We start from the raw sequence: 18,209 nt of genomic DNA on the forward strand, positions 1-18,209 counted from the left end.
TCCATCCTTCCATCCATCCATCCATCCATCCATCCATCCATCCCCTAACTGCACGTCTTTGGACTGATGCCACTTTTCCATAATGTTGTGGCACAGGCGTGTTTCTCCAAGCAGCACTGTGTTAGGACTGCAGACAGGCTTAACACAGAGCTCTGTTCTCACAGTACATACATTATCGTTATGAAATGTGCGAGACATTCACAAAAAAACTGTCAATTATCTGTGCTATGTGATCTAATGGTGCATGCTGGCGTTGAACTGTGTGCTGATAACACTGTTCCTGTAGCACAGAAAACACATGGTAACCATTCAGTTACACGAGCTTGGACCCAGAGAAGGTGCTGTTGGTGTTTTTGGACGGCGTTTATACAACGTTTCTTTTATTTAGTCTCTAAAATCTTGTTGGGCTTGAATAAAAAGTATGCATATGTTATTAAAAAAAAATCAATTACATTCTTCAGCTTCAGATTTTGATATGCTGTCTGTCTACTTTTATGTAATCCAGGTCTAATGGCTGGTTTGCATTGTGGAAATAGGGTTAGAGTTAGAAAGGAAGACATTTATTCAGGTGGCAAGTTCGACATATCTGTACAAACCTTTAGATGCATGAACTTTTGAAGAGGCTCATACCACAAGAGTAAAACCAGGCCAGATGGGACAGCCCCGCACAGATATGTACTATCTGTGTATGGGTTTCTTGCTGAAACAGAGAGAGCAGGACTAAGTGTCTGCAGTTGTTCTCCGTGAACAAACAGACTGACCAGAGTAACTCGGCATTGCTTACCTACACTGCACCTCCTACAACCTTTAGTGTCAGGAATCTTTACAGATATGGTAAACTTTCTGTGGCCAACAGAGAATATCCAGGTCAGAACAAGCAGACAAAATTGGGTTTACAGTATCCTCCTTCCTCAAAATCAGGTGGTAGCATCATACATGACATTATTAACACTGCTGCACCTACAGCTCCTGTTTCCCTGCATCTGTGATGGCGTGTCGTACCTGAGACCGATCCGCTCAGTGAGGCGGTTGGTGCTGAGCGACAGGCTGCTGTGTTTCTTGTGCAGATGTCCTTTCTGTTCAAACAGAGCTGGCAGGCTGTGCGAGTAAAGCTGGGCCGACTTGCCTGCAGGATGGAGCCTTTTTAGAGCAGCATATTATCGAGTGGACACAATGTTCTCCATTTGTGTCACGCTGTTTGTTACCTGATACGGACATCAGCACATTGTTCATAACATATAGCCATATACATCGCTGAGGGAGGAGCTGTGGGGAAAAGACAAGCAGTTCACTGAGACTTCAAACATCCAGCTTCAGTCATCAGACTGTTCCAGAAACATCATTTCCTGGTTTTCAGTGCTCCTCCTTTCATCAGGAGCTGCACTCCTTACTCAGGTTTTTCAGGGTGATGCGATTAATGACTTGCACTTTTTTGTTATTACTTGCATTTTTACACAATGCTCTTCTACTCTGACTGACACTTTCAACTACCAGCTTGACCGCGCATCACTCTTTTCTACCTCAAAACGACCAGTTACACATGTCTGCATGAATTCTGCACGCACGTTTGCACTACAAGCTGCACACAAACACGTGCGCACATCCATGATTTACTCCAAACCTAACTTAACCTTCGGCGCTTTTTAACTTTCAACCCCTTCAGTGGAAACATTGGGAGAAGTTTGCCAGTGTGGTATTATAATATTATTTTATGCCACGTTAGACCCCTAATTGAAGATTGTGAATTATTATGTAGTTTTAGTTTGCATTATTCTCCTGAATTAGAAGAAGGTGATAACTATTGCATTTGTTAAACTGATTTGCATTACATTAGACTGCTGATTTATTGTGAATGAATGATATTGTTTCATGATGCATTATACTGCTGAGTTATAAGAAATACTGTTCGCAGAAAGTCATCGCCTTATTTGTCTGATTAGAAGAGAACAGAACATGCTGGAGTTTTCTGCCCCATCTCAGCAGGAGCAGATAAACAGGGAGCCAAGGTCGTAGCTTAGGCGCCGTGTGAGAGAAAGCATGTGAATGTTTAGGCTTTTATGATAAGGTGGGGGCCACTAGAGGCTATAAGAGTTTGATCAATGCTCCACCATTTTGAGATCTGATGCTGTCTGCGTACGGTGTCCATCTCCCACGCGTGTGATCATTAAAATCATCGTTTGACTCAACCCGGTCGGACCAGTGTTGTTATTGTGGTTTTTCCTCTTGTATCCATCCCCAATATTTGAATCCGTAACACCATCAAACTCGTCGTTGGAGGGGAGAGGGAGGGGAAACAGGAGGACAAAGGATGGCGGGAACAACTGAGCTGTAGTGCTTTTTTTTTTCAACTGTGCAATATTTGCAATATTGTTTTATATTCGACCTTTTTTGTGGGGCAAATAATATTGACACCAGTCATTTTGTGTTTTTCTGAAATTATTCTGTTATTGTGTACAAAATATTTAAAAAATTCAGCTATATATGTTGATGCATGCTTTTATTACCAGTCGCATTGATTGCTGTAACGCCCTGCTCTCTGGTCTCCCCAAAAAGAATATATCACCCTTACAACTTTTACAAAACTGCAGCTCGTGTGCTGACGAAGACCAGAGGGTGGGCCCACAGTACACCGGTTTTAGAATCGCTGCATTGGCTCCCCGTGTATTTCAGGATCGATTTTAAAGTTCTTTTATTGGTTTTTAAATGTCTTAATGGTCTGCTTCTCTCAATGACTATCGCCCTGTAGCCCTCACCTCAGTAGTGATGAAGTGCTTTGAACGCCTGGTCAGAGACTTCATCATTTCTTCACTACCAGACACACTGGACCCACTACAGTTCGCTTACCGTCCAAATCGTTCCACAGACGATGCCATCTCTCATCTCCTCCACACATCAGTCACTCACTTGGACACTAGAAGGGGGAATTATGTTAAAATGCTCTTCATAGACTACAGCTCTGCATTTAATACCATAATTCCCTCCACACTCACCACCAAGCTGGAGCATCTGGGACTCAGCTCATCTATGTGTCAGTGGATCTCCAACTTCCTAACTGGCAGACCACAGGCAGTAAGGATGGGCGGACATGTCTCAGCCTCCACCACTCTCAGCACTGGAGCCCCCCAGGGGTGTGTTCTGAGCCCCCTGCTGTACTCTCTGTACACATATGACTGTGTGGCCACTACCAGCTCCACCACCATCATCAAGTTTGCTGACGACACCGTCGTGGTGGGCCTGATCTCTGATAACAACGAGACGGCCTACCTGAAGGAGATTAGGAATCTGGAGAACTGGTGCCAGAGGAACAACCTCCTTCTAAACGTCAGTAAGACAAAGGAGCTGATAGTGGACTTCAGCACTAAGCAGGAGAGGAACTACCAGACCCCTGTCATCAACGAGTGCCCAGTGGAGAGAGTGGACAGCTTCAAATACCTCAGAGTTCACATCACGCAGGACCTGTCATGGTCCTGTCACATCAACACCGTGGTGAAAAAGGCCCGACAGCGTCTCTACCACCTCAGACGCTTGAGAGACTTCCAACTGCCCTCCAAGGTGCTCAGGAACTTTTACTCCTGCACCATAGAGAGCATCCTGACGGGAAACATCTTAACCTGGTTCGGGAACAGCACCATGCAGGACAGACGAGCTCTACAGAGGGTTGTGCGGTCAGCTGAGCGCACCATCCGCTCCGAGCTCCCTGACCTGCACTCAATCTACAGCAGGCGGTGCTGGACCAAGGCCAGGAAGATTGTGAAGGACCTCAGCCATCCCAACAACAGACTGTTCTCTCTGCTGAGGTCAGGAAAGCGATTCCGCTCCCTGAAGACCAACACAGAGAGACTGAGGAGGAGCTTCTTCCCGCAGGCGATACGGTCTCTCAATCACACCACCACACAGTACTGACCCACACATATGGTTCTTACACACACACTGGACTTTCTGGACATTGTTTTCACTTCATCACTTAAATCACTTTAAGCATATTTGCACTGCACAAGACATAATGTGGATTGCACAACACTGGTCACTATATTCTTCATTTCCAGTTAATACTTGTACAGCTGCTGTTATTGTGTATATATTTATTTATTTATATTTCTTCATACATTCTTATATAGTTCTATATTGTGTATTTTGTTGTACAGTTATTTTATTTTCAACTTTAATTTATATATTTTATGTTATTCTCCCAGTTAAATTTACCCTTCATTCTAATTTGTGTTGTACAGTTATTTCATTTTTAACCTTAATTTATATCTTATTCCCTCCTAGTTAAATTTACCCTTTTTAATTTTTCCTATTTATTTCCTATTTATTTCCTTTTTTTTTTTTCTTTAGGTCACGAGCAGTTGTCCAAGCATTTCACTGCATATCGTACTGTGTACGACTGTGTGCGTGAAAAATAAAATTTGAATTTGAATTTGATTTGGGCCGTCTTATCTCTCAGATCTGCTTTTACCATATGAACCCTCGCGGACCTTGAGGTCCTCTGGTACTGGCCTTTTGACTGTTCCCAAAGACAGCACACATACTCACGGAGAGGCAGCTTTTCAGTGGTATGGTCCTCGTCTGTGGAACAGCCTGCCGGAGGAGCTCAGGGCCGCAGAGAACGTACATGTTTTTAAGAACAGGCTCAAGACCACCTTTTTAATTTATCTTTCACCTAACGTTTATTTATTTTATGCTTATTTATTCTATCCTGTTATTCTATTTATTAATTTAGGTTTTACCTAATATTTATTGATTTTATTCTTACTCATTTTTTATCTTCTTACTATTTCTATTGTATCCCGTTCTTATTTACTTTATCTTTTTACCCTGTATATATCCTATTGTGACATATCTCCAGTGTTTCTCTGCACCGGGGCTGTGATCGACCGTGGCTGCTGGGGCTCTGGGGGTCCTCTCAGCCTGGCTGGGGGGGGGGGGATATGGGTGCATTCATGATTGTTTATGTTAATGAGAGTGTGGGGGGTTAGTTGGAGGGCGGGGTGGGGTGCTTTTAACCATGTAAAGCACTTTGTGCTACTTTTTTTGTATGAAAAGTGCTTTATAAATAAAGATTGATTGATTGATTGATTAATTTCCCAGCTTTGGTCATTATATACAGTATTTTGGAGACAGAGAGTTACAGACTCTCTCCCAGACCACGGACTCATAATACAAGTCAGAGCTTTATAAAAAAAAAAAAGTTGTGTTTTCTAAATTGGAGTTCAAGTTATTTGTACTTCCAATAGTGTTAACATACTACACAGGTCATGAACAAGATTTCTTTTACATTTTCATTGTAAATGGGCTGAAGCAGTTAATTAAAAGTAGTCTAACATAAATGTAAACGCTGTAATTTGATTATTTTAATAAACCATGAAACTTGGATGGATTCGATGCCGGCGTGACCACAGTGCACACGTCTGCTGTCGCTCACAGTGGTCCAAGGAACCGCTCAGGGAGTTTGTGTGTTCGCTCAGACACCTGAAAAATTAGAGGGAACATTGGGCCTCTGACATTCAGTACCCAGTTATTAAAATGTTAAGTGTAAATCATCCGCAGCCCACAATAGCAGCTGAATTTACTACGATTTCAGATCTTTTTACACGTCAATAAGAAACCACCGATGTGTAAAACAGGCTGACAACAGGCTGACAACAGGCTGACAACAGAATGACGTAAACCACACTGCTGCAACTGTGCAGCTCTCAGGTTTTATCTATTGTTTCTCTGTGTGGCCAGCAGGGGGAGGTGTTTTTTTTTTTTTTTTTAAATATTAATGAAAACATTTTTCATGAAAGTTGCAAATTTGTTATCTGTTTTTATGACATTTTTCACTGTGGATTACAACAACATCAACATTAGAAAATGAAATACATTTATAGTAGGTGATCATTAATCACTATTATTGGCACTATTAAAGGGCCCCAAAAATCAAACTTTGCTTAGGGCACCACGGAGGGCCAACCCTTTTTACACTTCAACGATTGTACACAAAATACAATCATCCATCCTTCTATCTATTTATTTTTGTCCACTTATATAATTCAGCATCACAGGGAAGCTGGATCCCAGTTGTTTTTCACAGAGGGCCAAGCAGTGGAGGGAGCTGCCGACCTCCCAGCAATACATGTAAAAGCTTTATTTTATGCTGACTCTGGTCATCTTTATCTATCATAAAAATTTGCTTCACGATCTGAAACACGTAAGTGTGGCAAATATGCAAATAGCTAAGAAATCAGGATGGGGTAAATCGTTTCTCACTGCACTTCTGTTAGGCGACTGAATAAAAACACAAAGTCAGCAGTCTGGCTATGAATGTCTTTAATGTTTCCAAGATCAGAATCACATCAGGGTGTACAACCTCACCCCTGGCGCCGTTGCCCACCTCTCAATTTTAAATACACGTATACATTGAGGGCTACCAGGAGGGGCTATGCGCTTACCTGCTGCTGAGTAATTGCATATGAGAGCATGAGGGTGGGAATGGATGTTTGTATCTGTGTGTGCCTGTTTGTCTGTGTCCATATGTCAGGTCGGGTATCAGACGCCACCTCTCTGGGGACATCTCAGGCCCTCCAAGGTATGGAGGCCTATCTCCCCCCACCACTCCCCCTGCCAGTGGCAGACGCCTTCAGACATCGGTGCATTGGTGGTTCTTTGTGTCTGGGGATGGGCGTCCAGGTACTGCTTGTCGGGGCCTGGAGCCTGGGGCTCGGTCACTCTGGCACAGCTGGCTGCCGGCGGAGCTCACGGGCACGTCACGTTTAAATCATGCTTTTTATCCGTTTTTGTTTTTTAATGTTCTGTAAAGAACTTGGGATCACCTTGTTGTTGAATTGTGCGATATAAATAAACTTGCCTTGCATTTTGGCTGCTACCTCAAAGCACACTGTGCGCTGTCGATCTTACGTGCTGCACAATAATATTCAATATTTAGTATTTACAGTTATATTCACATAGATCATCGCGGTGATGTTGTTTATTATATTGCTCTCTTTTGTTTGCTTCTTTTCTCTTTTTTCTTTCTCAACAGGTGATCCAGGTGATTGATAGATGGATTTTTTGTCTGTTTGTTTTGTTGGCTTGGACAACTTCCTACCAGACCCGTGGAAGTGGAAGCTTCAGTGAAGAAAGATTCCTGCTCCCAGCCGTTCATTGGCTCGGCATTTTAAACCCCTAAAGGGTCACCTGGCCTGTAAATAAACAGGGCCAATAAAAAAAATCACAAGAATAATACAAAAACTTCAGCCAGTTTATCTTAATACATTAAGTTATTCTTGTGTACACAGTAATTCATAAATAAATAATGTATATTATCAATAAAGATTGATCTAAACAGTTTAACTGTTATGTGCAGATAAAGGTTGCATAGCTTTAAAACATTTGCTATCCAGCAAATATCAGTCAAACTCAACACAAAAGGAAACACAACAATGGTTCAAATTGTTTGGACCGGTGATCCAAATCAACTGGTGTTGGTCAAACAGATGTGTGGTAGACTTACTTTGAAGGAGCTGCTACCGACAAACCAGCAAATAAACACCAAATATTTCATCTGTGACATTTGTGAGGTTTCCTCAAACACACAATACATTTGTAACTTTTAATTTTTTCTGTTTTTGTGTCTTGCAAATAAACCTTTAAACTGATTTGAAATGATGTTATGCATTTATTTTTGGCCCTTATCTACGGTGGCCCTGAGAGGCCAAATGGACTGCAACTTAAGAAAACACCAGCAATAAAAAAAAACGCTGCAAAAGCACAAAAAACACAACTGAAATAGGAAAAAAGAAAACACAAATACAAAAAACGAAAACACAAATAGGAAAAAACGAAAACACAAATAGGAAAAAAGAAAACAGAACTGTTTCTGGGGAGACAATAGTAATTAGTAATAAACAGAGCCAGTGTGACTAAGTGGAGCTTGTGAGAGTGAGTGGATTGAAGAAAGTGAGGGACTCAGATGTGTCAGTTGGTTTGTCTTTGTTTGTGAGTGTGGAGGAGAGTTAGATTGGGTTGGTTTTAAAGCTAAGTTAAGAATATTCTGAATTTCAATTCATTTTTATTTACATAGCACCAAATCACAACAACAGTCGCCTCAAGGCGCTTTATATTGTACAGTTTAATTTCCAAAACTTGCATATGATCTTCAGTTTGCAGCTGGACTATCACATAGCAGCTGGAGCAGTCTCACATGGAGGCCAGTCCACTGCTGCCACCTGTGGCCAAGTGCCATAGCCTACTACTAGATGAACTTGTGACACACATCTGCAGCAGAGGCTGAGTGGCTGCTCTCACACCTGGAGCATCCAAATCGACCCACAAACACGCTGAAAGATGCAATGCCATCAATGTGGATTGTCAAGACTGAGAGACCTCTTCCCTCTGACCCCTCCCCAAACCCTCAAACCCTCCTACCCACCTCGACATACAAACTCTGTGTGGCTTCACGTGTTCTGTTGATGTTTACATGATCGAAATAACTTGAATACAAACACAAACAAACAAAGAGGAAGACCGCACCGGAAGGAAACAACTACAAGTCCCAGCATCCTCTGTGTTTAGGGAGCAGTAGTGAAAGTGAAAGTATTGAGCCTCCGTTCAGAGCAGCAGGAGGAGGAAGGTGGAGCTGAGGCAGGTGAGTGTTTACATGAATATGTTTCTTCTTATGACATAAAATAATTCCACGCTGTTCGTGTCTGTGGGTGAAATGTGAGGCCGGTCGGCTCCTCTGAGCGCTGGTTTCCTGTAAGTAGAGAGGAAGTGAGTTTAGCTGAGCCTCCGTTTAGTGTGAGAGAGCAGGAGGAGAGTGAGAGCTGTGCTGAGGCAGGGTGAGTGTTAACACCGCTCTGACATTACTGTGTCTCTGTGGCGGGAACAACAGGCTCCGTCAGTGGAGGCAAAAATAATCAGACTTTGGTTTTTCAAAGGAAACAACTTTATGTCGGAAGTTCCCGCACGCTCATTGGATAACGATGTGTCAATCTCGAGCTATTAGCCAATGAGCGTGCGGATTCACAGAAAGACCCGCCTTTATCACGGGACTTTAAAAACTACAATGGCGACAGAAACTCCGTGAGTGGAGTTCAGGGTGACGTTATGAAACTGTGACGTTTGAGCCACTTCCTGTTCTCAGTCCCAGCGTCCTGATCACCGAGGTTTCTGTTGCTCTGATATCTGATATTGATTATATTGGTAAACAGGCTGTAGCATAAACATCAAACACAGCTGAAGCAGTTTTTGGATGGTTGGCTTCAAATGATCCGTCGGTTTGAAAAGTAAAAACAATTAAAAAATCATATGCAAGCTGATGCAGGGTGAGTGTTAACACCAGGACTTTAGAGGGAAGAAGAGTCACAGCTCAGCATGTTGTTGACGGGTTGTTGTTCAATCGGGGGAAGACATCTGAATCATTGCAGGGGGAATGGCTTTCACAACTTTAATGAATTTACTCTGAGTACATGATATGCCATAATTATCTATGAGTTTGTTATATGTTAACACATTTCCGTCATTGTCTAAAAGGTGTAAAACCGTCCAAATGCCATGATCCATCCAATCCTTATAAAAGATGGATTTTCTTTTATCGTATACATCTGTTGTTCCAAATCGAATTTGTATGTGGAGAAAAAATATGCTTGTGTATCATTTTCCAGTACTGGAGAACCTGTTTGTGAAAATTGGATAATTTAATTTGGAAATTTCAAAGTCGCACTTTATAAGAAATTCAATGCCACCCAGCTTCTCCAAAATTACTTTGGGAAAATAAAACCAAATACTGTTTGAATTATTTATGAAAGATTGCAACCATTTGAGTTTGATGGAACCATCATTGCTTCAAAATCAATCGCATTCAAACCTCCTTCTTCAAATGACTTCACTATATCATTCTTCCTAACATAATGTTGCTTGTTTCTCCAAATGTAATTGAAATTAATTTGATTTATATTATTGATTAGACTATTGGAAACATATAAACATTGTGATGGATAAATCAATCCAGAGATACCTTCTGTTTTAGTAAGCAAGACACGTCCAAAGATGGAGAGGTGTCTTTGTAGCCTGTAATCTTTTTGATTTCTGGGTAATTTGCTCAAAATGTAGATTTTCTCTATTATTTGTGTTCTTTGACATTATAATACCCAAATATTTAATGTCAGTTTTAACAGCTATGTTAAGAGAGCTACTAGGTCACAATCATGAATAGTTAATAATTTGCATTTTCTAATATTCAGGTACAAACCAGAAGCCTTTGAGAAAAGTGAAATTTCATTCATGTTCTATAAAAACTGACGATTCCTCGTCTAACATTAAAGCGTTTAGATGTTCCAAAAGGTAAAGAAACAGAACTATTGAGTCAGAGTATAATAAAGAAATTAAATCTATGAAGTTTTGTTTACCAAAACCAAAATAGGGTAGAGCTTTTAAAATAAAAGGATGTTCGACCGTATCAAATGCCTTATAAAAGTCTAAAAAAAGAATCACACCATCATCTTCAATTAAGTGATTAGAATCCAGTAGATCTACAACCAATCTAATATTATTGGTCGTAGATTATCGATTAGTCTTTTATCTTTACCAGGTTTGGGAATAAGGGAGATAAGACCCTGTTTCATTGTCGTTGCTAACATTTCATTACTAATGATTTCAGTAATAGTTTTGAAGAAAAATTCTTTTATTTCTTTCCAGAAGAATTTATAAAAGATTGCAGTCAAGCCATCCTGACCAGGAGCTTTGTCATTTTCAGTTTGTTTAAGGCTTGATCTCAGTCATCCAGTGATATATCAGAATCACAAATTTCTCTGAATGCAGAATCGATTTTTGGAGTATAAGGTTCAATCTGATCACAAAAAGTTAATGAATCAGCAATTAAATATTTTGAGGAGAATAAATTTGAGTAAAATTTATGTTTTTCTTCCGCTACAGTCTTATGATTTGTGCATTCCTCCCCATTTATGATTAATGTATTAATAGATTTCTTTTCTTGCCTCTGTTTCTCCAAATTGTAGAAATATGAAGCACTTTTTCAGTTTCTTCTATCCATTTTGCACGAGCTCTAATGTAAGCTCCATGAGCCTTTTTCTTGTATAGATCATCTAATTGAGTAAAGACAACAGGGATTTCTTATCAGCCTCTGACATAAAATGTCTATTACAATAGTTATTTATATCGTAAAGTAATTTACTTTCAAATTCCTTCTGTTGTCTACTTTTCATTTTACTAAACGTAATTGAAAATTCTCTAACTTTAAATGAAAAAATTCCCATCTATGTATGTAATTGCCAATTGTTACGTTGTTGTAAATGTTATGGAGGAGCTCTTTAACTATCTTAACATACCCGTCATCAATTAATAGATCTGCATTTAATTTCCAGTAATCTTTTTTTAAACTGCGTTTTATTTTCAGGGTTAAGTTTAAAAGTAATAATACTGTGATCTGTCAACGGGGCTGCTGAGATGGAAACATGTGAAACATCTATATAGTAAAGTCGACCCAACCACAGTATGGAACGCCAGGAGTGCCATAATGAATTAATTAAATGCACCATTGAATAATAAATTAAATGTGACAATAATTAATTAAAATTTGAAATAATTAATTAAAATGGGAAATAAATAATTAAATAAACATTTTTTGACACATTTAATTAATTAATTAATTATTTCACGTTTTAATTAATTATTGCCACATTTAAATAATTATTTAATGGTGTATTTAATTAATTCATTTTGGCACAGTTGACTCCTTCAGGTCTCACCATAAATTTATTTTATGTGTCAACCTCACCCATCAAACCCAGGGGGCGGGGTTAATGCTGATCGAGTCAGAACCATTGCTTTGGCCTGGTGGCCATTGTTTTTAGAAGGCGTTACTGCACACCAACAACTGCCATGTGGAAACTAACAGAACTGAACTTTGAAAAACCCTGTTTGTGTTTGTGTGTGGGATGGACTCAAGCGCAGACAAGGCAGCTAGAATACAGTTCCGTTTTTTACTATACAACACCAGGTGCAAATATATACAAGTGAGATGGCAGGGGGAATCCAGGGCACAGGGAAATCCGGGAAAGGAGCTCTTCACACACGAGGGACTTCATAAAAAACACAGCACACCAAGGGTTCCAGGGAAACGGAATTCCTGTTTACAGACAACAAGTGATTAATCCAAAGGGTCAGCGATACGAAAAGGCAACAAGAGACTAGTACTCCGGAGCTTACTACCGAGGTTACTCAATAGTCCAGCGACGAGATGTTTCCAGCCTCTGCCTTAAGTAGTGGATGAGTTTAGGCGATGAGCCACAGATGTGTGATTAACTTCAGGTGCAAGGGCCAGGGGCGGGAGCCCGCAATGAGCTCCGCCCTGGCGAGACACAGCTAGCGTGAGAGAGGTCGATGTAAACAAGAAACATATGTAGCCAACCTGAGTCAGCCGGGCAGACACGGGGACCATGACAGTTTGTGTCTCACCAAATACCGTTTTAATGTTTTTTAGCCGAGAATGTAGCGGTTTAATCTTCAGATGTCTGGTCGGTTTGTCAAGATACAGCTTTTTTGCAAAAGTGCTTCGATGATTTCGGAGATGTCTGCCCAGCCCAGTCTCACGGCAAAGCGTGGGACAGACCCGCTCGCCTCGCAAGCAATCGAGCTGCTATTACCACCGACAAAGCGCAGGCCGGTACACAGCTGTAATAACCCCTGCTGCACACTGACTTCATTTACAGAAGTTATATTTATCGTGTTTTTATTTCCTGATGTTCGTATGTGTCATATGTGTTCCAGTCACCAATTCTGAATTATAACTAACATTAAAAACATGTTTAAGGAGGAGAGAGAGCAAAAAGATTCGATTAACATCTGATGTTTGGGTTTTTGTTCAATAATCAGCGTGACCTGATAAACACATAAAAGAAATAACGTTGGTGTTTCCGTCATGTAGTAACTGTTAGGTTTAACTGTACAAAGGTGGTTCGACACTATGAAACACACACAGACTTCATGATGTTCGCCTCATTTTTTTATTGTGAATATTAATCATGAGGGTAAACGGCCCTGTACACCACGGAGCGAGGTCAGCATGTCCACCATATCTTCAGCTCTCTGAGTTAACCCATCAAACTAATCTAACGCTCATCTACGAATAATTCACGGGTCATATCAATATAATTTTACAGAAAATCATCCTTATTACTGCCAACTATTCCAGATACCATCAAATGTTAAAGGAAAATATCAGGATGAGTGTCTGTGAGCTGAGAAGGACGTGAAGCGAGCAGTTTATCCCAGAGCTGAAGCTGCTCTGTGTGCAGAGATGAGCTCAGATTCCTGCTGTGATTGATCAACAGTCACAGAAATGTAGACTTGTAGTTATTACTGCAGTATGGTCACAGCAGATACTGATAAACATGTATTATGAGGATGGATGATCAAGTTTCTCACTCTCTCCTTTAAATCTCAGTTTTTTCTTCTTCACAGTTTATCTGTTAATTTATTAATGAATAACACTGAAAGAGTTTCTGTTATATTTCCCCTTGAACATCAGCTTATTAGGGCGGCATTAGGAAATAGCCCCCCTCCAAAGAATGAATAAATGAATGATGATAATAATAAAATGATTCAAAAGCAGAGCTCAGAGTGGTAGAATGGTCAAACATGGATCCACGGGTGGTTCAACTGCATTTGGTGACGTGACTAAAGCAAATCTTTCAAATAATCCCACCATCAACGGGATGTTGTCTCCTTTACTACGGTTACTTTACTTGGTCACCGTGTGAATTTCTTTGAAATGAACCAAATTCTTTTATTTGTCGGTTGTTGCATATTTAACCTCTACAGTCAGGAAAGGAGGAGATGAGGCCTCAACAATGTTGGGTTGTAGCTGTGCTTCAGGTTAGAGTGAGTGTCCATGGAATAAATGTAAGTCAGTGAACTGGAAACATGACTGTGTTCAAACTTTGTTTCCTTTTTATAATGAGTCTAATCAAAGGTGGACACAAGTATCTCCACTGTGACTTTTCTGTGTCACCATCAGAGCTTCTGCACAGTGTTTCTGGGGCAGATAACATTGCAGCATTATGGAGACATTATGGAGACAAAAAGAAAAGCGTCTGGACTTCTTTAAGTTAAACTTAAAGAAGTCCAGACGCTTTTCTTGGACTGTTCAGTGTTTAGTCTCATTCACACACTCCCTCAGACTCTTCACACACACTGATTTGCTGACATAAACACACTCCTGTGTGCTCTCTTGGCTTCACACACACACTGAGGACCATCTACAGACTGTGAGCTCCGTCTTCTTTGTCTTTGGAGCCGAACTCTGACAAAGTTAGGAACAAAACTTTCTCCAGCGTGTGAACTTTCCTCCTAGACTCAGTCTGAGCAGTCAGACCACATATTTCTAAAGCAGCACATGAAGGTGTGGCTCACACACACACAGGTGAAGGAAACAGCTGCAGTATTAAAAGCTGCTTCACTGTCTACAAATATATGAACTGAATGTTTCTTTCAGGCTGTAAAAACCTTATTTATCCTCCATTACAGTCCTGCATTCAGAGCATTACTTCTGTTATATTAGTACATGTATTTTATTCTGATGAACACATGAAACTCTGAGCTGGATTGAATCCATTGAATCAGAGTCCAGGACTCAGACTAAACACACTGAATGTGTCCTGAGCTCGGCCGCTGTTCCACAGTAACTGCTGTCAGAGTCACTGTTACTGAGTTAGCTTAGCTAGCAGAGCAGCTAGCAGTTAGAGTATGAACTCTGTAAGCAGTCAGCTCGGTCCTGGACATGGTTACTGACATAAAGCTGCTCTCTGCAGCCATGTTTGACCTGCTGCTTTGTAGGACTACAGTAATGGAGGATTTGGAGGCTGAACTGGGCTCTGTGACACTTTTTGTAGTGAACTGATGAAAGCTGTGTCTCAGATGGATGTTAGTCCAACACATCAGACACGACCTCTGCAGCTCTCAGTTGATGTGCACATGAATGATTTGTGTTTCCTCTGCAGGTGAAGGTAGAAAGTGTGTGTGAGCTGATGTGAACTGAGCAGCATGGATCAGTGTGAGGACAGAGAGGAGGGAGTCCCTCCCTCTAAAAGCACTCTGTGTGGGGAACATGAGAGCCAGACCAAAGCTCAGAGGTGAGATGACCATCTCTAACTGTCCATGACTCTTCTCCATGTCACAGCTCAGCACTCACATCACTGCTCCATCATTATTCACACTCATACCTCTGTGTGTGTTGTTTTAAAGCCCAGAGCTGTGGGGCGTACCAGGCTCAGCTGGACATAACCCTAAAACTAATCCAGAGCCTGGACCTGAACCCAGCTGTGTTTCCTTAAAGAGCAACATGTCGAAGGGTGTTGGTCTAAACTTTAACAAAAGACTGTTATGTGACAAAGAGTAAGTACATTATTTTTATGAGTTTCACATTGTTCATCATGTCTTTAATTTAATATTTCCAGTTTTTCCTTCCTGTCTCATGAAGCTGTGACATTTATTCTTTTTCTTTTAGGATCAATAAGAGGCCAGAATCTCCTGGACCTGAACCCAGCTGTGTTTCCTTAAAGAGCAACAGGTCGAAGGATGCTTTTATAAACTTTAAAGGATGTTCTTCTGCTGCTGAGAGGTAATGTGTGTCTAGATGTTGTTCCTGACTCTGTATTTCTGAATAAATCCTCATGTTTAATATCAGCTCAGCTCTTTTTCACACATTTCTATGTTGGTGTGTGAAGCGGTGTGTGTTGGAGTGTTTCCACAAACACAGCAGTCAGAGTGGAAAGAGTGGATGTTGTAGGAGGTGTTTGTGTAGTGAAGAGGCTGAGTGTCTGTAGGACTCCAGCTGCTCCAGCAGGTGTCTCCTTTGTGCTTTGCTTCAAACACAGTGTAGGGAGGAGCTTCCACTCAGGTGTTTCAGGTGTTGCTGGATGGAGGAGGACAAATAGTTTTTCCCTTCAGTGACACTTCAGCAGCTCAATGTTCTGGGAGATGTTTGTCTTTATGAAGGTTTATGGATTCTTGTTCTTTGGTTAAACTGAGCAATACATTTTCCATCTAACATTTAAAGTAAATTTCCAGGTGAATAAAAGATCTGCAGCTGCAGCCTCTGTGATGTTTCACAGTCTGAAAGTAACAAATTCAACCAGAGTTCAAACAAAGGCTTAATATACGTGTGTGTTTGATATAATGCCAACAAGTACAAACAGGTGTTCTTACAGGTCTTAATCACAGAGCTCTGATAAGTCTGGTGACTTTCACACTCAGCAATTTTGCTGCCTTTTATTTTATATTGGCCTTTTTAAAGCCCTTCAAAGTCTCCCACATTCATACAGAGCTTTTAACACCAAACTCCTTTACAGTCCTTCTCCTCTCACACACGATCACACGACTGATTTGTCTGCAGCAGCTGTGTTACTGCTAGTATTTTATTATGTGTGTAATCTCCTCATATTGTTCCTGTGGTTTAGTTTGACGTCCTTCTACAAACTCAGCTGCTCTGTTGCTGATACACGTCTCCATGAATATGATTGATCAGATGCTGCCAACACCATGTGTTTCATGTGAGCGCTCAGCTGAAACCCTGGGTTGACTTATCGAGTTAATAACAAGCTTCACGTGACTGTGAATGCTAAAGTGAATCAGATAAAGGAAAGAGACCCTGCTAATGTTGGACTCACTTCTTAGTGTAGATCCCAGGAGGAAGTTCAACATAGCCATTCTTTGTGCTAGCTCGACCAAACCTGAGACCACAGTGCAGGATAATGATCATCATCTGTCTCTGTCAAGGACATTTAAAATCCACAAATAACAAACATAATTATATTTGATCATTAAAAATGATGATTAAACAAAGTGTCAAACATACTTAAGTAGAAGGACTGATGTTTGTGTTAAAATACCCTCTTAAAGCTGAAATACTGATTCAACTTCTTTACTCAAGTAAAGGTAAAAGAGTCCAGGCTCTGAAATGTACTCACAGTATTAAAGTAAAAACTGCATCTTTGAAGGAAATTTCTGCCAGTTTTTGTGCAAAGTTCCCTGAATTTCTACCTCCAACATTAATATGAGAAAATTATCTGAACTTTTATTCTAATGAATTTAATCAGCTTGAACATTTTGTAGCACAAAAGTAGAAAAAACCCAAAGGGAATCAAAAATAGCTCCGTTTGCTGTTGCCTGCATTGTAGATGGGCGGCTTTGCCTCAACACCTAAACAGGAAAATGAGTTTAGTCAAGTATTAAAGTGGGATTGAAGAGGTGAGGAAACCAGAGATCAGGTGTTGTGGTGCAGCATTAAGATAAGATGGGGCCTGATTATTTAAGACCTTGTATGTGAGGAGCAGCCAATGAAGGGAAGCCAAAACAGGAGAAATCTGCTCTCTTTCTAGTCCCTGTCAGGACTCTTGCTGCAGCATTTTGGATTAGCTGAAGGCTTTTCAGGGAGTTTTTAGGACATCCTGATAATAATGAATTACAGTCGTCCAGTCTGGAAGTAATAAATGCATGAACTAGTTTTTCAGCGTCACTCTTTTTAGCGTTTTTTAACAACAAGCTTCTATCTATTAGGGCTCTTGTCTCGCCGACTGCTGCCTCAGATCCGAGTCTTTCTCCTGTGTCCTCAGCTGTCTTAGAGCAGTTTGATCCCGTCTCCCTTAATGACTTGACTGCGGTAGTTTGTAACCTAAGATCATCACACTGCCCCTCTGATTGTCGCCCCCCAACTACTCTTTCAAGGATTGTCAGGTTGGAGATTGGCCTATAATTAGCTAAGACAGCTGGGTCTAGGGATGCTTTTTAAGTAAAGGTTTAACTACAGCCAGCTAGGGATGGGTACCGTTTAGATTTGAAAACCTGCTAAATCAGAATCAGTTGCTGATGACGGCTTTTTTCTTTTACATCAATCACGTATAATCTTAACTCAAAGTGAACATAGACTTGATTGCTCAGATCAGCCAATTCAAAATGCTAATTCAATCAACTCTGAGTTCATGGCTAGACTCAGTTTGTTGGCCCTGCACCTTAAAACTATTTCCTGTTTGTCTCTCGTGTTTTTTGGATATTGTTTTCACATCTTATGTCACGGCTAGCGGGGCGAGCCATGTTGAATTTAATAAAGGACCCAAGATGCAGACACTGCTGTGAAGTGAGTGAGCTTTATTGAAACGGTGAAGTGCAGTGGAGATGGCCTGTGCAGAAGCTAAGATAACCTCTACTGA

General features: G+C 40.7%; 2 protein-coding genes across 2 annotated transcripts in view; one reads left to right on the forward strand and one right to left on the reverse strand.

Moving 5' to 3' along the window:
- LOC147336298 (NACHT, LRR and PYD domains-containing protein 12-like) overlaps positions 1-18,209 on the forward strand; it is a 94,502-nt gene that overhangs the window by 56,865 nt on the left and 19,428 nt on the right. The window lies entirely within an intron of this gene.
- LOC147336300 (mitogen-activated protein kinase kinase kinase kinase 2-like) lies at positions 467-1,609 on the reverse strand. Its single transcript, XM_086285346.1, has 4 exons — positions 1,206-1,609; positions 1,003-1,126; positions 785-843; positions 467-700 (listed from the first exon to the last, which is right to left on the reverse strand). The coding sequence occupies exons 1-4, from the start codon at positions 1,231-1,233 to the stop codon at positions 561-563; spliced, it is 351 nt and encodes a 116-aa protein (XP_086141472.1). The 5' UTR covers positions 1,234-1,609; the 3' UTR covers positions 467-560.

The sequence above is a fragment of the Aulonocara sp. 'chitande type north' Nkhata Bay genome, linkage group LG3, assembly GCF_057382095.1.
Source record: "Aulonocara sp. 'chitande type north' Nkhata Bay isolate Kocher_YH1m ecotype deep benthic linkage group LG3, A_spYH_male_GT1.1, whole genome shotgun sequence".
In the NCBI taxonomy this organism is placed as follows: Eukaryota; Metazoa; Chordata; class Actinopteri; order Cichliformes; family Cichlidae; genus Aulonocara; species Aulonocara sp. 'chitande type north' Nkhata Bay.

What these genes read in the sequence shown, in the direction of transcription:
- LOC147336300 (XM_086285346.1), bottom strand. Translation starts at nt 1,233, where the DNA reads ATGAACAATGTGCTGATGTCCGTATCAG. An exon ending in ACTGAGCGGATCGGTCTCAG is followed by an intron (nt 844 to 1,002) that starts GTACGACACGCC and finishes TGTTGGCCACAG; the next exon opens with AAAGTTTACCATATCTGTAA. An exon ending in TTGTAGGAGGTGCAGTGTAG is followed by an intron (nt 701 to 784) that starts GTAAGCAATGCC and finishes TCTCTGTTTCAG; the next exon opens with CAAGAAACCCATACACAGAT.